At 37.0% G+C, this 17,004-nt stretch overlaps 1 protein-coding gene across 2 annotated transcripts in view; it reads right to left on the reverse strand.

Annotated features, from left to right (window-relative positions):
- Positions 1–17,004, reverse strand: part of SKIV2L2 (superkiller viralicidic activity 2-like 2 (S. cerevisiae)) — a 51,418-nt gene that overhangs the window by 492 nt on the left and 33,922 nt on the right. The window contains exons 17-26 of one of the 2 annotated variants that reach the window (XM_010580574.1): positions 15,246–15,418; positions 14,879–14,947; positions 10,564–10,692; positions 9,295–9,405; positions 8,759–8,947; positions 7,481–7,644; positions 5,989–6,094; positions 4,905–4,961; positions 4,335–4,497; positions 96–200 (exon numbers count right to left, since the gene is read on the reverse strand). In XM_010580574.1, the coding sequence (XP_010578876.1) occupies positions 96–200; positions 4,335–4,497; positions 4,905–4,961; positions 5,989–6,094; positions 7,481–7,644; positions 8,759–8,947; positions 9,295–9,405; positions 10,564–10,692; positions 14,879–14,947; positions 15,246–15,418 (1,266 nt within the window). Of the gene's footprint in view, positions 1–95; positions 201–4,334; positions 4,498–4,904; positions 4,962–5,988; positions 6,095–7,480; positions 7,645–8,758; positions 8,948–9,294; positions 9,406–10,563; positions 10,693–14,878; positions 14,948–15,245; positions 15,419–17,004 lie in introns of those variants that run through there. The other variant, XM_010580575.1, reaches the window with a different exon arrangement.

Below are 17,004 nucleotides of genomic sequence, written 5' to 3' on the forward strand. Positions count from 1 at the left end.
TACCAAATATTCCCCTACCTGTCACACCCACCCCCCAGTTTCTTTTCATGTGCTTTATAGAATTACTTCTTGTACCATGGAAGTGGAATACATACCCTCTGCAAACTTATTTTCCAACTCTGTGTTTCCAATGGCTTTTGCAGCCTGGCACATCTGCCGAAGCAATTCTTCTAGCCTTCTCATGCACCGAATTATGCTCCCTGGATAAAAAGAGTGAGGGAAAACTTTGTATCCCCTGCCACATGGTATCACTGAATAATTCAGTTGCTTGAGCCCACTTTGGACCAAAGCAATAGTTCCTTCTCCAACCATGTTCAATTTACCTAAAGCCAATGGTAAGAACAGCCATAGGCCTTAAGCTTCATTTCTGTTTAACAGTACATTTCTCCATCAGTCATTTCCTTGAAGCTATCTCCAAATGCTTGTCCTGTTCTTGTCTTGTTCTACTATCTCACAACCTCTAACTAATACCTAGTCAGAGGACTTTCTGGGCTGTTCAGTAATTCATAGTGGATATTTCTTTCAAGTACTTTAAGACTTCCTTCAAAAAACATACAGGTTTGGGGGATTCACAAGTTTGCTTCTTCAAGAACTACCACACATGGATTGGGGGGGGAGGGGGGGGGGGGGCTTTTTATTTTTATTTTTTGATAGCCCATCTTAGTATTCCAGTGCTGGTCAAGAGTCTGTGGACCACTAGACCACTCAATTGCATGCTTATAGTAATCCATACAAGCTCAGTCTTGACATAGCTCCTACACTGCAACTATTAATACCCACTGTAGTTTGTTACACATTAATCTCCTTTAACTTACTTCTCAGGTCAGCCCAAGTCACCGTAACAAGTTTCACAAAATTATCCTAATGCTTATGTTCTAGCAGCATGCAGACTGTGCTGTTTCATCATTTCCTCCAGCACCATCTCACACCTACAGTCAAAATTATTATATGCAAAATAACTGTAATAGGGTATATATGAGGTAAGTGGATTGAGAGCAGCCCTGCAGAGAAGGACTTGGGGGTACCAGTGGATGAAAAGCTGGACATGAGCCGGCAATGTGCACTTGCAGCCCAGAAAACCAGCTGTGTCCTGGGCTGCATCAAAAGTGTGGCCAGCAGGTCGAGGAAGGTGATTCTGCCCCTCTACTCTGCTCTCGTGAGACCCCACCTGCAGTACTGTGTCCAGTTCTGGGGCCCCCAACATAAGGAAGAGATGGACCTGCTCAAGTGGGTCCAGAGGAGGGCCACAAAAATGATCCAAGGGCTGAAATACCTATGAGGACAGGCTGAAAGAGTCAGGGTTGTTCAGCGTGGAGAAGACAAGGCTCCAAGGAGACCTTATTGCAGCCTTTCAATACTTAAAGGGGGCTTATAAGAAGGATGGGGACAGACTTTTTAGTAGGGCCTGTAGCAATAGGATAAGGGGTAATGGTTTTAAACTGAAAGAGGGTAGATTCAGACTAGATAGAAGGAAGAGGTTTTTTTGTGATGAGGGTGTTGAAACACTGGAACAGGTTGGCCAGAGAGGCAGTAGATGCCCCATCCCTGGAAACATTCAAGGTCAGTTTGGACGGGGCTCTGAGCAACCTGATCTAGATGAAGATGTCCCTGCTCATTGAAGGGGGGTTGGACTAACTAGATGGCCTTTCAATGAAATACTACCTCTAGGCAAGGCATAATAGGTGGAGAAAAACTGTCTATATGAGAACATTGTACAAAGCTGTTGGGAAAGTGAGAAGAAAAGTAAAATAACACTTCTCTTCTTAAAAACATTCAGTAGGCCATGTCAGTTTCTACAGTAAGAATAGTTTTTGTGTCTGAAAAACCTATTGCAAGGACTTGAGGTCAAAAAACCCATGTGTAGTCTATTGGACACAAAGCCAAAGCAAGTGAACCGCAGGCAGCTCCTCCAAGCATGGCCATGCTGTGCTGTGGCAGGCCCCAGCTCAGCTCTCAAAGATCCTGCTTGTCTCCATTTACAAGATCAACTCTGACAACTGATCCAGGGAGTACTCATTTACAGGCACCACAGCTCGGGTTGTTGCAGACATTCATTTCTTGTGCATGAAAAAAAAATGCATTTTTCAAATAAATGAATAAATTTTGTCTATACTTCCACAAAACAAAACAGTTGATGTGCAGTTGATTAATAGGATACTTGGCTCAGTTTACCATTCTTCCCTACAGCTTTAAAAAGCTTCTCTAATTCCTGTTTCTTCCCAACACACACATTTCAGCTTAATGACAACTCATTTTCATTAGCCAATCAACACTGCTCCAATCTGTGGCAAACACGCTTGCTCTTGGAGGACTCTGGCTTATGCAGCAACCTGAAAAGGCAGCCATTTACTTACCACAACTATGAGCTTTCACACTACTCATAACTGCACCCAAAAGGGATTTCAGACACTTGACCATCAATAGTAATAATAAAATAGCATCTGTCTTTAGGCTTGTGAGAGTAGAAGCATGCCATCAACTCAAGATTTCTGTCTAGAAAAGTTTCATGAAGAGGACAGTCTTTCAGAAAGCACTTTTAATAACTCTGGGGGGTGGGGTGGTGATGAAAATCTGGTTTAAAAGAAGTGGTAGCTTCCAATGCACACCCTAATGGCTGGACAATTTTCTGCCTCCTTACTAAAACTGGTGCACAACAGTGAAGCTGGGACTCCCTGTAACAGCAGCAACTCATTGCTAATTCCGCATTGCCCAAAAGGCAAATACGAAAAGTATACCTCCTTTTAGAGCTTTAATAAGCCATCGTGCTGTACCTCATGGTAACAACCTCTATCAAAATTAAGACGGGAAGCACTAATACCTAAAATGAAAATTTGTACTTAAGATCAAAATAAGGACACTGTGGTTTGTGTTTTGTTGTTTGGTTTGGGGTTTTTTTGTATTCTGGTTTTTAATTTCTTTGAAATCACTACAGTGACTTGGCTAACCAGGGCAAACTCCCCTGGGATTTAGCAACACCACACTGCAATTAAGGTAAGCGTACTGACAGTATACGTCTGAAGTGCTTTCCTTCCTTCTGGGCAATGCACAGAAAACCAGCCTATTAAAAGTTAAGGGAAGAATTATGTGTCAACCCCTGCCACAAGAGATGATAAACTTCTAAAAATAGGTCCAGAAGATCTAATTTTGAGGGAGCTAGCTAGGACTAGTCCTAGGACTAGGACAAAGCTGACCAACTGGCCTTAGCCCAAATATGGTAAATGGAAAACATTACTGCCCTGTGTATTCTGAACAGTCAAGTGCCAACATAAAAACGTAAACCAGCTACTGCTACTCCTTTTGTGTTCCCCTTACTCAGGGTGCCTCTACAGCAGATGTAAGGGCCAGACATTCATTACAATAGAAGGAATCTGCTGAATGCAGAATCAAAGACTGCCAGGATTCCTGTTGCTTGCAGTAATCTGCTTTAGAAAGTTCCTGGGTCTATGCATTGGATTAGAAAAGCGCATTAATTCCTTTAAGGGCTCTCATTTGCAACTGTGTACATACAAACAAAGAAATAGCATTTGAGAGAGGCAAGACAGTGGTGACAGTTAACTTCAAAATGGATTTTCAAATATCAGTCATTACACACAGACTTGTAAGACTGGTGCACCCATCCTACTGTTCTTCAAAACTTTCAAAATAGCTGTTAAAAGATGAAATTAGGTTTTTCATTCTGGTTTGACCTTTAGGTGGATGGTTTGTCTTTTTACAAACTATCTGGGCTTTAAGTCATCCTACTTTTAAAATAACAAAAACTAAGTATCCTTCCTCAAGATGCAGTTTCTAGTTCTCCAGTTTTAGGAACCAAATTAACCCAGGTGACATGTTACATCTAGGCTTTTCAAATACCTGCACTGCACTGCTGTGATAAGCCATCCAAAACAGAGACTTGGTTATCACCTCCCACTTCTGTCACCAGTCAGCAGGAGGAACCTTCAAGTTACCAAGTAAATAAAACACTTAACTGTAATGAGGACAAGCACAGGAGCTGTACTTCTTAATGGCTAACATTTGGAACATGGTATTTTTCCCTTTAGCTAGCAACGGTAAGCATTACCTTGTGTTGCAAAACTTCAGATTTCTGAGTTTTATAGAAAGTTTTTAAAATGTAGAGATGTCCATTTTAAAAGGTCTTCTATAGATTCTAAATTATCAGCAGTGTAACTATAAAACATAGTAAATTATTTTTTTCCCCGCTTAGTTTCAGCTGTGCAGATACTTGAATACATCAGAGTTAATAAATCTTGTGATCTCTTAAAAGGTTATTCAGAATTACCATTCCATGTTATGGAATTACCATCTCGCACCTCCTAAAGAACTCATTAACATACCTTCAAAGACATCAGTCATTTTGCAGATGTGAGCAAAGTTAGCTCCATTTGCCCATGTATACACAACATCCATCAGGTTGGGTCTGAAAGAATTTAAGTAATTTTCTTCATCAATTTCCAGTTTTGCTTCTGCTGACACCTTGGCAATTCTTTTTGCACACTCCTTTAAAATAAAATATTTTAAATTTATAGTATGCTTAAATGGATAAAGTGTTTAACCGATAGAAAGGTTTGAATATTATTAGGTACTGCATACTGGATGAGGTTTCCTTTTTAGTGTGAAATTACTCAGAATCAGAAGGTAAACCACTGTTTATATTAAGTCTGCCTGCACTAACAACTTAAGAGTGTAGTAAGCAAGCTTATAAAAGTCTTTAAAGGCATGTTCTAAATTAGCATAAAGATTTCTTGCAAACAAGATAACCCATTATTACACACTGCAAAACCACATGCAGTGCCAGCCAAATTCACTGATGATCCAAAATCAAGTCTTCACTGTGCACTTACTCTATTTGTCTCATACACTACTCAGCATTAACCCCAAACTCAGATTTCTAATGGACAGATTACCTGCATTTGCCGAAGTGGTCCTGCCAACTGCTCTGTCAATTTTGGCATTTCACTGGACTGAAAAACAAGACAATAAATAAGCTCATGCACTCCCATACACTTGCTCTACACCAAATTAAATGCAAAAATAGAAGTTCAATGTGTGCTAGTGACATCCTACATTATTCCAATGACTTCTCAAACCTGTTATCAAACACTGAAATGTACTGAATTCCCCAAGTACTTGTTCCTCAAACTAAATCAGAAAATGAAATGTTTCAGTACAGTATGCCAACAGTATGAAAAAAAAGCACCTACTTTCTGAGTACTTCCAAAATTCCCTCTATTTAGCTGTTCCATAGTTTTGAACTGCCAAAATGCTGATCATTTACTACTTTCAGTGTTACAAGCTTTTCTTTAAGAATACTAAATGTAAATGCTTTTAATACTTAAACATCAGTGGTTATGTATGAAAATATGGCTATTCAAATACAGCAGTATTTTTACGTCCTACCTGTTAAGACCCAGGTACTATTGTTGAGTGAACCACAATATTCTAACTAACAGTGGGTTACCTTGGCATCCCGTCTACTAACAGAAGTAATTCATTAGCATCTGCTGCTAATGTGCCTTCCGCATTTAGAATCAACCCGAGTGATACATCTTGCTAGTTACCTGCAGTAATATTTCATACATAAAATGTATGTGTAGGAGTGTAGGAGCGGATATTTTTAAGCGTCTTTTTTTAAATAATCATTCTACATTTTAAATTATAAGGATATGTGTGTATACATACATAAACACAAGCATATATGCTGAGAATCTATTAATATTGCTTCGCTGCATGAAAAGGAAACAGTTGTAGATTCATTACAAGGACTGCAATTTTACACAACCTTTGGCACGTCACTCATGAGGAAAGACATTTCAGCACTGAAGCTGTAACGCTTTTGGTAAGTTCAATGGGAGTTCATGTCAAACACCTTAGGAAAGCATAAATGTGCAATGGCTCGTACTGTTATGACCAATTTCTGGAAATAAATTATAAACAATACTGTTGGTAGACAGGAATGTCTAGAATTCATGAATTGAAGAAGTAACTCACGTTCTCTTGAAATACGAAACAGCTTAGTAGTGCAGTTGCCTGTTCTGCAGATAAGTCATTGAAGAGACCATTGAACATCATTTCTGTCAAGAGTAGTTCATCAGCACTAAAATAAAGAGAAAGAGAAGGAAGCTTAGGAAGAAGACTTACTGAAATATACTTTTTAAATGAAGTACTATTAATCTGTTTTGTGAAGCAACTGGATATAGATAAGAGACAACAGCTTCTTAGTTTTTCTTACAGGAACACCAAATACTAATATATAAGCTTTTAAAGGGGGATGCTAATTAGTAAGAGAGTGAGAAAGTATTTTACAGAAACTAAAAGCTCTTACAGAACTACAAAGAATCTCTCCTGATAGTTCATAAAAGTTAGTGTTAACTGTTGCTTTATTCAGTTTTTATCAGACAGGACATCAAGAGATTGAAAAGAACCAGAAAGTTAGACAACTTATGAAAAGGACTAAAATTCATACTGCTGCTGCTCAAAAAAGACTCAATCGGATATTTCCAAGATACTGAAAAAAGGAACAAACTTGCTTCAATTTACTGGTAGAATAAAGACTTAATCATGAATTATAAAAGGAAGTGCATGATGTGGATAGAAAATCCAAACATACTATCTGGATAAAATACCGAATTGTTGATAGGAATATACCTTTATTTTTGGAGTTTATCAGACAAATGCACAGGATGGGGAAAAAAAAGTAGATTTTTTTACAAAGAAAAGTGTAAGTCATCAGCAAACAATTCCTGAAAGTCAGGACGTTGATAAAACCCTGAATTTGCTATCGAATTTTGCAGGGAAAAGTTATTAGATATCAAACAAATATAGATAGCATCTTTCAAACAATCTGTAAGGCAAGGAGTACAGCAGTCACTGTAACTTTTAAAAATACACAATTCTACCAAAACATGAGTTACACTCTGAAGTATTAAAGTCTGATTCATGAGTTTCTGTGGAATCTTTACAATATGTTTCAATATATATGTACCTGCTAAATGTATTACAGTAAAATGCATCACTTCCATAGATTTGTTCTAACAGCCCTATGGAAGCAATTAAGCTGTATTCCAAACTTGTCAGCAACTTAGTAATTACTGACAATCACCGTTACACCCTTGTTTGTGAGTGACTCTGTAGTAAGAGTCCTGGGAAATGGAACCATAGAAACTGAGACCATCCTCTCATGTAATGTACAATATTCAATGAAAACACACACTATTGCCTAAGCTACGTGAGAAAATAGCCATTGTTTTGGCATTTTCATGTCCACGTTTTAGTTTTAAAATCTATTGTATTTTGTCCTTAAGTTGCTGTCTTTACTGCTTCCATCAGTATATTCCCTTTATGACACAGATCACATGGTCTCTGAAGAACCTTTCTTCTAATGGTCTCAGAACTTTAAAATACAAACATGACATACTAATTTCAGCGAGGACAGTAAGGTGTGTATTCATGACAATAATCACTTTGCACAGAAACCAATTACCTGCTGATTTCACAAGCGACCCGTCCTTTCATCTCAATAACGTCTGAAGACGTGGCAAACCCCAGTCTTCTCAAAACACGCTTGCGGCATTTGAGTTCATCCATTTGTAAGACAGTTCTGGCTTTTTTCAGTTCTCGCTTTGCTGCTTTAATATCCATAGCAATCTGGGGGGGGGGGGTCAGAAGGAGAGAAATTACATATTGCTGGTTTAACAGATGCACCTGTTTTAAAGACATTGTTTAATTTACATAAAGGCCTCAGAATGATGGTATATGGACATACTAGTTGATACTGACTCTACTAAAAGGAAGGTTTAAAACAAAAAATCAGCTCCGTTTACCCATAGGAAACTCTGGCAAGTTTGGGAAGTTAAGCTATTTTCCCACAGCAGGAGAAAAAACCCAACCAGCCCATGCCAAAAAACCACAGAGGAAATCTTTGGTTAAGAAATTAGCATCTTCTGAGATCTGTAGTTAAGTCTCAGCTAACCAAATATTCAATCAGATGTAACAAAAAGGCATTATTCCTGCTATTAGAGCTCCTCCAGTGTCTTGCAGTTTATCACAGTCACTATCAACATCCTGACAGCACGGTGTACAGTGCAGACACCCTCACAGCAGTCTGCTTGATCCATAAGGTCTTACCACATGCAACTCTGTGCTGCCCATACCAGAACTACCTCACTTCTGTGAAGCGATTCCTGGAGAACCTGCTTTCTGGAGCAGCACAGAAACACAAGAGCTGGTTTTGTGTGCAAGCAGTTTCAGTCTAGCAGGGTACAACTCTATACAAAATAACTCAGTGTACTGCTTCCAGGCTGGGAGTCAGCTCAGGAAGCAGCAGCACAATGATTTGTGTGGTACACTCCCCAGCTAATAAGCCCCATCAATTCAATTCAGGTCTGCACAAGCATATTAAAAATGATCAGTTTCAATTATCTGTGAAGACTTTACCTACACTGTATTGTGCTACGCCTATTCAGTGAAAAAGACTCTAGTGGCACCTCTGTAAACTTCTAATCCCTGATGACTTTTTCTGAAGGGTTTTCTATTCAGATGTACTTCCCATCTGTATCAATCAAAGGCATACCACTGACTCAGCCACTTTGTCAGTGAGATTCAATAATTTTACTGTATTTAAAAAGGATTATTTGGGCTTATTAACTTAAAAAGGATTATTTGTGCTTTGCAAATAAAAAGAAAAGCAAGTAAGAAAGGGACTTTTACTGTCTCTCTCTTCAGCTAAATATAGATACAGTGTTTTGTTTTGTATTTTTACCTGTGCTTTTTTTTCACAAAGTTTGTATACAGTTTCCAAGTTGGGATCATTGTGAAGAGGATGTGAATACATCCTATGCTCAAATGCCTCTACTTTTTGGATTACTTTTTTCAGTCCTTGATCTTTGATGCCCATGTCATCAATAGGGTCTAGTAATGGTACTCCATCAGGAAATCGCTTCTGTACTTCCTAAAAGGAAAAAAAAAATTAATTTTTTTTTTTGGTGGGGGGTGTGTGTAAGATTAGTAATAGTAAAATAAACTATACTTCTACAAATCAGCTGGCACAAATATAGGGACACAGAAGGCAGTAGTCTAAGTTTGTTATGTGATGTTTCAACAGTTTTCAAAAACAATTTAAAATGACTGTTGACAAGGAGAAACAATTGACATTCATTGTGGCTTCCAAGCCCTTTTAAGAATAAGGCTGAAGATGTGACACCAGCTTTAGAGAAATTTCTTTAGAACAAGTTGTCTTGGGTTCAAGAGTACCTCACTAATCAGTGCAGAGAGCTTACACAGCCTCATGGAACTTACCTGTATAGATTTTAACACACTTTGCCTGTTGTCAATAGGCCTCAGGTCTTTCGGTATGTAAAGTCGGACACTGCTGATAGCTGAGAGGAGATGTACCAAAACAGGAACAACCTATCAAAGACAGTACAATAGCTGATAAATCAATAAAAAGTATATTTATTATTACTGTTCCATAGCAAAACTTTACAGAGGAAAAGGAAAACTGAGTCCACAAGGACACAGCAGTGAGTAAAGGAATATCAGGAAGCAGGAAAATGTGGGTAATGAGCTGAATTATTAATAAAGAAGAAAAGGAAGTTTGCCCAAATGGGGAAATTCTGTATTCAGTTAAGTCTGGAGAGAGGCTACAAGTGGAAATTTTTTTTTTTTCCCCAGTTTTTCCATTACCTTGCCTCTTATCTACCAGAATACCTCTTATGATCCAAACCAGAGAACTTATTGTCATATACTTAACTAGGAATGCTAATAATAGAGAACATCAAACCAGCAAATACTTATTCATACCTATCAAACCATGAAGACACCATGAAGAATCAATCCCGTATCTCAAGCTTTAAATGGACTTCGTGAAAAAAACATGCAGACAAATTAAACAACTGACTCTCATCTGGAAATTTTAATTGTTTGTCTTGATATAGGGTTTCAAATTGAAAATTTTAAATAATGCAAATGCTTTCACTAAAAATTTAAATTTAATTTTGGAATAAGATAGCCTTGCAAAGCTGAAGGGGTCTGAAAAAGATAAAGAAATAAAAAAAGAAACCTGTTCCCAGAGACAGAAGATAATGCTAAGAAAAGTATCTGCCAAACAGCATTGCTAAAATTTACTACTCATGGATTATAAAAATTCTAACTAAATTCTCAAATCTAGAAGAACAAATGCACATCACCCACAAAATCCTGCACAATTATCCAAGAAAAAAACAGCTTATAGACACTTGTTTATCTGCAGATTTTATCACATATGTAGGTCATTTTTATAACTTCGTTTATATTACTGCTGTTGTCTTTCACCTACTGATTTGAAATATAGAACACAACAGTAACTAAGTTTCAAAGCACTTCTTATATGGTAACAAATTTTGTTCACACTTCAAAGTTTCCTTTTCAGTGAAATCAGCAACTTTTTAAGAAAGCAGAGTTAGGTGTACAGCTCCTTTCTCTTCCTTAATGCATCAATCCCTCTTTTACCACAGTTTGAAAATGCTTTGGAAATAGAATCTTTAAGAACATTTATAAGAAACTATTGAGAATAAACGTGTAACAAACCTGCATCTCGCCTTTCTCATCAGGTCTGGCTGGCTTTGCAGCCTCAGTAGCAGCATTTTTCAAACTCTCTTTGCTGCAGTGCAGTAGCACTTCAACTACATATAATGGGTCCAATTCACCAGAATTTGGCTGTTGAGGGCACAGAAAAAACAGGTCCATAACAGTTATTTTAAAATACCAGCAAGAAAGGAAGGAAAAAGCATTTTACTCAATATTAAAGGTATGAAATGAGCTACTGCTCTTAGCAGAGTATCGGCTCAGTCACGCAGTATATTCTAAAAACTACTGTATCAGTATTGATTGAAAGATCCCTCACATAGAAAAAATACACTTAAATTCATTACCCCTTCCCCATCCTCCCTTGCCAGTGTAATCTACTTGCAGCTTTAGGTGCTTCTGCCTTTTCTTCTAGATGTAACTCTTTCAAAGTAAGCCAGTATCTTTTGTAACCGTAATGCAAAATACTTGCATCATGCTAGTGGTACCAAACTTTGCCTTTTTTTTAAAAAGCAACAAAATTTGGGGGATGCCTTTCATTTGCACATTTGCAAGTTCATGTTTTTCCCCACAATAAAGTGTTACCAGCTTGTATGTGCAGCAACCAGGAAGCTGCATCTTGCAGGCCACATCTTTATATACCCCAAACTGCACACTTTAACATCTGACATTCATTTAAAGAACACAAACATGCAGGTTAAAGACTATTGTTCACAAAGTCATAACCTTTATAATACACTGCTTTAAAAAAACCTGACGTTAGTTATTTGACTGGATCAATATGCACTAAGGTTGCTCAAATACACTCCTAATATAAGCAAATACCTTTATGACTTTGAATAGAACTAAGTTATAGGCCTAACACTGAAGGCAGACATCATCTTTTAAAATACTATGCGCAAGCTTCTCTGCTTCCAAATACAAGAGGGAGAGAAAGAGAGAATAGTCTTTCAAAATCCTGTGTTAACTCAGTTCAGTTTTACTAGGCAGTATTTTTCATTACAAATCTACAACATACTATTTTCTTTCATTGCATGCAAAGCAGGGTGGAGCCAGCTAGCATTTCTAAGATATTCTCAGAAGGACTATGAGAAACTGCCATAGTAAACTAAACAGAAAAAACAGGGTTATCCTGTTCTACAAGATACATAATTTATTCAAGAAATGCAATTACTTGCTGGGGAAGAAACTAGTCCTTTGAATTCTATCCTAGATTTGCAGAACACACTCACAGCAATGTACAAGACCCATACCACTGCTGTTATCTGAATTAGAATTTTAAAATAATCCACATATACCAAATCAGTATCCAGCCAAAGCCATGGAAAGCATAATGCTGACTTGAATGAGGAGACTAAACTTGTAGCTGCACATATATGTTACAGAAAATACTAGAATCAGAGATGTCTAGAAAATTATGAGGAAAAAAATATTTCTATCAGTAACTGTATTGTAAACCTATTAATAAACCAGGAGTATAAATGTCATGAACATTTGCGGTTAGCACTACTCTCTCTAAGTTTACATGTACCGATGGCTTTTAGACAGTGCTAACCCAACATGACTTAATCTAGAACTGCTTTTTGAATGTGTACTGTTTCCTTCAGTGGTTTCCTACAACATTTCAGGTACTAAACCCTTGAACAGGAACAGCCATGTTTTTTAGATGCAAGAGTAAAAGGAGACTAGAACACCCTGTAAAAATTTGTTAGTCACAGACATCTCTGTCATGTCAAGTTTGAATGATCTTTTGATTCATGCTGCATCAATTCACATGCTTCAGGAACAAAATTCTGCCCTCTTTGGCAGAATATTGCATGATTAGGTGTATTTCAAGGATTTTAGATTTGCCCTGAAACATGTATCACTTCATATGCCTGAAAATGAAACAAGATAAGACAGCTTATCATATCTGCAAATCAAGAAATATGGTACAGATAACAAATTCAGATTCCCAGATTAATAACATCAGACTCATGGAAAATTCAATGACCATGACACAGCACTAAAAACGATGTTTATGTAGTAAACACTATAAAGAAACACAAACAGAGAAGTACATATATTTAATTATCATCTAAATATGGAAGACCATATTGCCACATCCCAAATTTTAGTATCTATTAACAGACAAAAATTTATGTCTAGAATCAGGGATCAGATGACAATATGGACTACAAACAGTACAACAATAAAACTAGCATAGTGCTGGCACAATCTAGTGGAAATAAAATTTCTTACTCAAAAATATTGGGTTTTTTTTTATGAATTCCAAAGCAAATAGCTACTTTGCTGCCTACTATACTGTACTATATGTAGGAAGCACCACTGCTTGAAAAAAATTCTTCTGTCTACTGTAATTCAGGATAAAGTGCTATTTGCATTCACAATTTAGTAGAATACTGCATTATGAAATAACGCTGGAAAAACATCTAAATATAATTAACAATTAACATAACTGACAATGACTCATGCTTTTGCTTTCACATTGCAACAAAGAAAATTACTCAGTGAAATACAGACATACTGTAACCCTAAATGTCAATCTTAATTACATGTATTCCTCACTACAAAAAGGACTTCATTAGCAACTATGATATGAAGAAAAATTTACAGCTAAAGAAAAACTAGCAATATAGACTGAATTCAACACCATTTCTGAAAGTAAATCCAAAGAACTGTCACAGCTTACAAGCGGATGAACGTTTAAAGACATGGCATAGTAGTGATGTATTTTCAATACTAAGTATACTACCACATTAAACAGTAATGGGGAAACGCATCTGTATCCCAGGACAAAAACACATTGAATAGACACATTAGGATGGGTAAATAACAGCTTCTTTAAGCCGTTTGTTTTGCTTCTGCTCATAGAAACTAGTCTTTCCATACTGATTTTAAAAGTTACATAGCTTTAAGTCTGTTCCACAATTTTCAGCACCTATTGTCATTCTTTCCACACAACTCAGAAGGAAAAATTCAACCCAGCTGCTAGAGTGACTTAATGAAAAAAATGCTGCTGGAGCCAGAGCCATCTGCTGCAGAACACACTGTAATTTCAAAGCTAATGTTCAAATCTAAAGGCTTTATACAACCATGAGACAGGCCAGATAGGGAAGGCAAATATATATGTGGACAAAATATGACACGGATAGAAGAAATGCCTCCAGTGACAGAGAAGTTGGCAATTTTACATAGAAGGCTGGTGTGAGGGGGCAATCTGTTTTACTGCTCATATGGCTCTACAAAAAAAGCAGTCTAGAAGCAAAAGTTAAGCAATAGCAATAACAGTCCAGTTTTCCAACTTGAAAAAGAAAGAAATGTGACTTCCAAAAGGAAGATGGAAAACCAAAACAAAATTTCTTTTAATAAGTACTGCATGCACACATTTTTCTCATTTCCTCTTTAATGAATCTATATTAGAGAGGTACCAAAAGGTGCCACAATGTACAGGCGCCACCAGAACTTGACAAGACAACTTCTCATTTAGACCTAGTAATTAATGCCAATGGTCTCCTGCCAAAATTACAGCAAAAATGCTACCACAGAAAAATACACGTTAAACTTAGGTTTTAATTTAGCCAGCAGAGTAGCCTGTCAAAACATTTCTGAAAGGGAGACCAAAACATCAGCTCTGGAGTTATGTGGAGACCAACTATAAAAATGGAGTATTTGGAAGGAAAAGCAAATCTGGCTTCTATTGCATCACCGTCCTCTGTATTTTCTTCACATTCCCCCGAATCCATTTGTATTGTTTTGCTCTCTTTATATTTTAATTTCACAACACTAAACTCTACCACAAGAGGACAAGCAATCCCATGTCTTATGCACTAGCTTAGGACTCAAAACACAATTCTCCAGTTTACGACAATCTTCTGTGTAGAGCCAAACATCAGTTTCCCTATCTCTCGACCCTCACTTATAGGTCCTATAGATTTTCTGAGGGTACATGACATAGTATCTTTCCCACAAACAGCTTAGTGTAGCACTGTTGGGGATGCCTCAGAAACAAACTAAATAGCTTGAAACGCTTGTAGTGCCAAGTGCACTTTTGAACTACTTATCTCAGATACAAGCAAGCATTCCTCCACAAATATACCAGAAGTTAAAAAATTAACACAGGACTTCGGGTTTGTGCCACCTTCCATAGTTTTTTTTCTTATACTTTCACTTCAGGAAGGGCAGAACTTCTTTTAAATTTGAGGGGAAAGGAAATTTTTTTTTGCCTTTGAAAACTACGAAGAAAATGAGTTTTATCTCATTTGCAGAAAAAGCAGTAAGATATATATTTTTCTAATGGAGAAAGTGTATATTTTACCTTAACATTTGATTTCTTAGAGAAATTAACAACCACTCCCCATCCAAAGTCATCACCTTCGTTCTTCACCTGAAAATATTACAAGAATGTTAACATAACCCGTGTACAATCACGTCCTAGCAAGCCTATCTTTTTGTATTTCTGATATTTCCAACAGCACTCATGGACTATTATTCATCATGAAAACTGTATTTGTTTTAATTCATTGTTGAACGTTTAACAAACATAACGAAAGTCAAAACCGTTGCCCAGTGTGATGCATGTAATTTTTCAAGATGGTAAAATGGCAGACACAAATGAACCCTGCAAATTTCACTGACAGGTAGAGATTTGAAATAAAAACAAAACAAAAGAAAAATCAAATTACCTTTACCAGTCTTCCTGGCTGTAGAAATGGCAAGCAATACTTTGGTTTGTGAACATATTCTTCAATCTCTTTACCCAGTTTTGCAAGCTGCTGTCGGATTTTGTAGTATATGACCACATTTTCTTCATTGGGAATTGCTATTTTGTTGTACTGTCCTTCCAAATTACTCACTCCTGTAATAAAAAGTAAACTCTCATGGCAATGAATAACTTCACAGATTTAGAACTCAGCGTTTCACTTTCAGATCTACATAACTAGTATTTTGTCACCATTTTTTGCATTCATTTTCCATTTACAATAATCCATTCTCTGGAAAGCTACAAATCTATAAATGTGTCAATTAGATTTTATTTACATGAAATTAAATATTAATACTAAAAATTATTTTTTTAAATAAACAAGCCTGAGAAAACAAAGAAGGCTAGACCCCCAATTGTTCAGGCATCACTGATTTAGGGTTGCACAGAACTCGGACAAAAACTTGCAATGATTTGTAGGAGGGTATTCACTGCCTACCAGCACTCTCCTACCTATTCCTATGAAAGTAAGATTGCTCAAAGGCAACAGGAAGTGTTCCAACAAGAGGTAAGTTGTTAAAATATATTCTTCCTAACCTGTTTTACACTGATTTCATCAGTTGGAAACCAGTATTTTCTTCGTCCAACATTTTTACACCTTCTTTAGGCAAATCGATTTTTATTAGAAGCAACATGCTTCATTCTCTCACACTGGTAATATCACTAGTAAACATAAATTTACACATTATAAAGATCTCTTTTTCCTCTCTACCAACTCACCCTCTTGCATGCTATTTGAATGCGTATGGGTGACTCAGAAACTCCAATTCACTGGGACTTGAGAGGCAGCTCAGGGAAGTGCTCCCTATTTTTAGCTGCCAACTTTTTAAAGAAAAAAAGCTACAACCATTTCTCTCCTTTGTGTTTTTAACTGCAGCTAAAGCAACTACAAAATTCTAATGCCCAGTATAGTGCCTAAACAAAAAATGTCCCAGAAACATGAAAAAGGTTCTCCAGCTCCATTTTTCTATTTAAATAGCAATACTGGAATGCCAGAAGGAAGATCTAGGCATGCCAATTGGAATAGGGAGGTTCTCAGGAAATGCATACTGTATTTGACTACTAATATCTTAAATACTGCACCTGCAAACTAACAGAAACTCTGCAAAGGGAATCAAAACCCACCCTCTGCACATCTATCAGAGCTACACAGACACACACTCACACTCTCTCTTTTAATATTCAATTAACGAATGAACAGATGAACTGTTCATTCATCAGTGGCAAAGGAAGTAGTTACCTCTTGTGTTCTTAAGATTCTTCTGGATTAAGGTTTGAAAGAGGCCTCACTCTCAAACACTGGCTGAGATCTTTGGAAACTGACTTTGGCTCATGAAAACACACTATTTAAAGATCATGGCTCAAAATTTAGTTACTCTGTGGAGTGCAAATAATGTCTCAGTCCTCTCTGAATTTTGCTTTGTCTTTTAATTAAACATTTTTTCCTATACCACTCTGAATGCAGTGTGCCTGAGTTCTTTTTAGAGACTGTAATGAGATACTGAAATTATGTTTCTTTTAGCTAACTTCTGCATATCAAAACAGAGTAAGACTTTTCTTCTCTGCACCTCTAAAAAGCTGCAAGAATTTTTAAATCCTTTTTCCTTCTTCCTGTCCTACAGTTTAGCAATGTGACAACCATTATTGTCTGACTTAGAGAGGAAAGCTCTCTTCAAAGATTG

Source organism: Haliaeetus leucocephalus, unplaced genomic scaffold (genome assembly GCF_000737465.1).
Source record: "Haliaeetus leucocephalus isolate CR32 unplaced genomic scaffold, Haliaeetus_leucocephalus-4.0 Scaffold722, whole genome shotgun sequence".
In the NCBI taxonomy this organism is placed as follows: Eukaryota; Metazoa; Chordata; class Aves; order Accipitriformes; family Accipitridae; genus Haliaeetus; species Haliaeetus leucocephalus.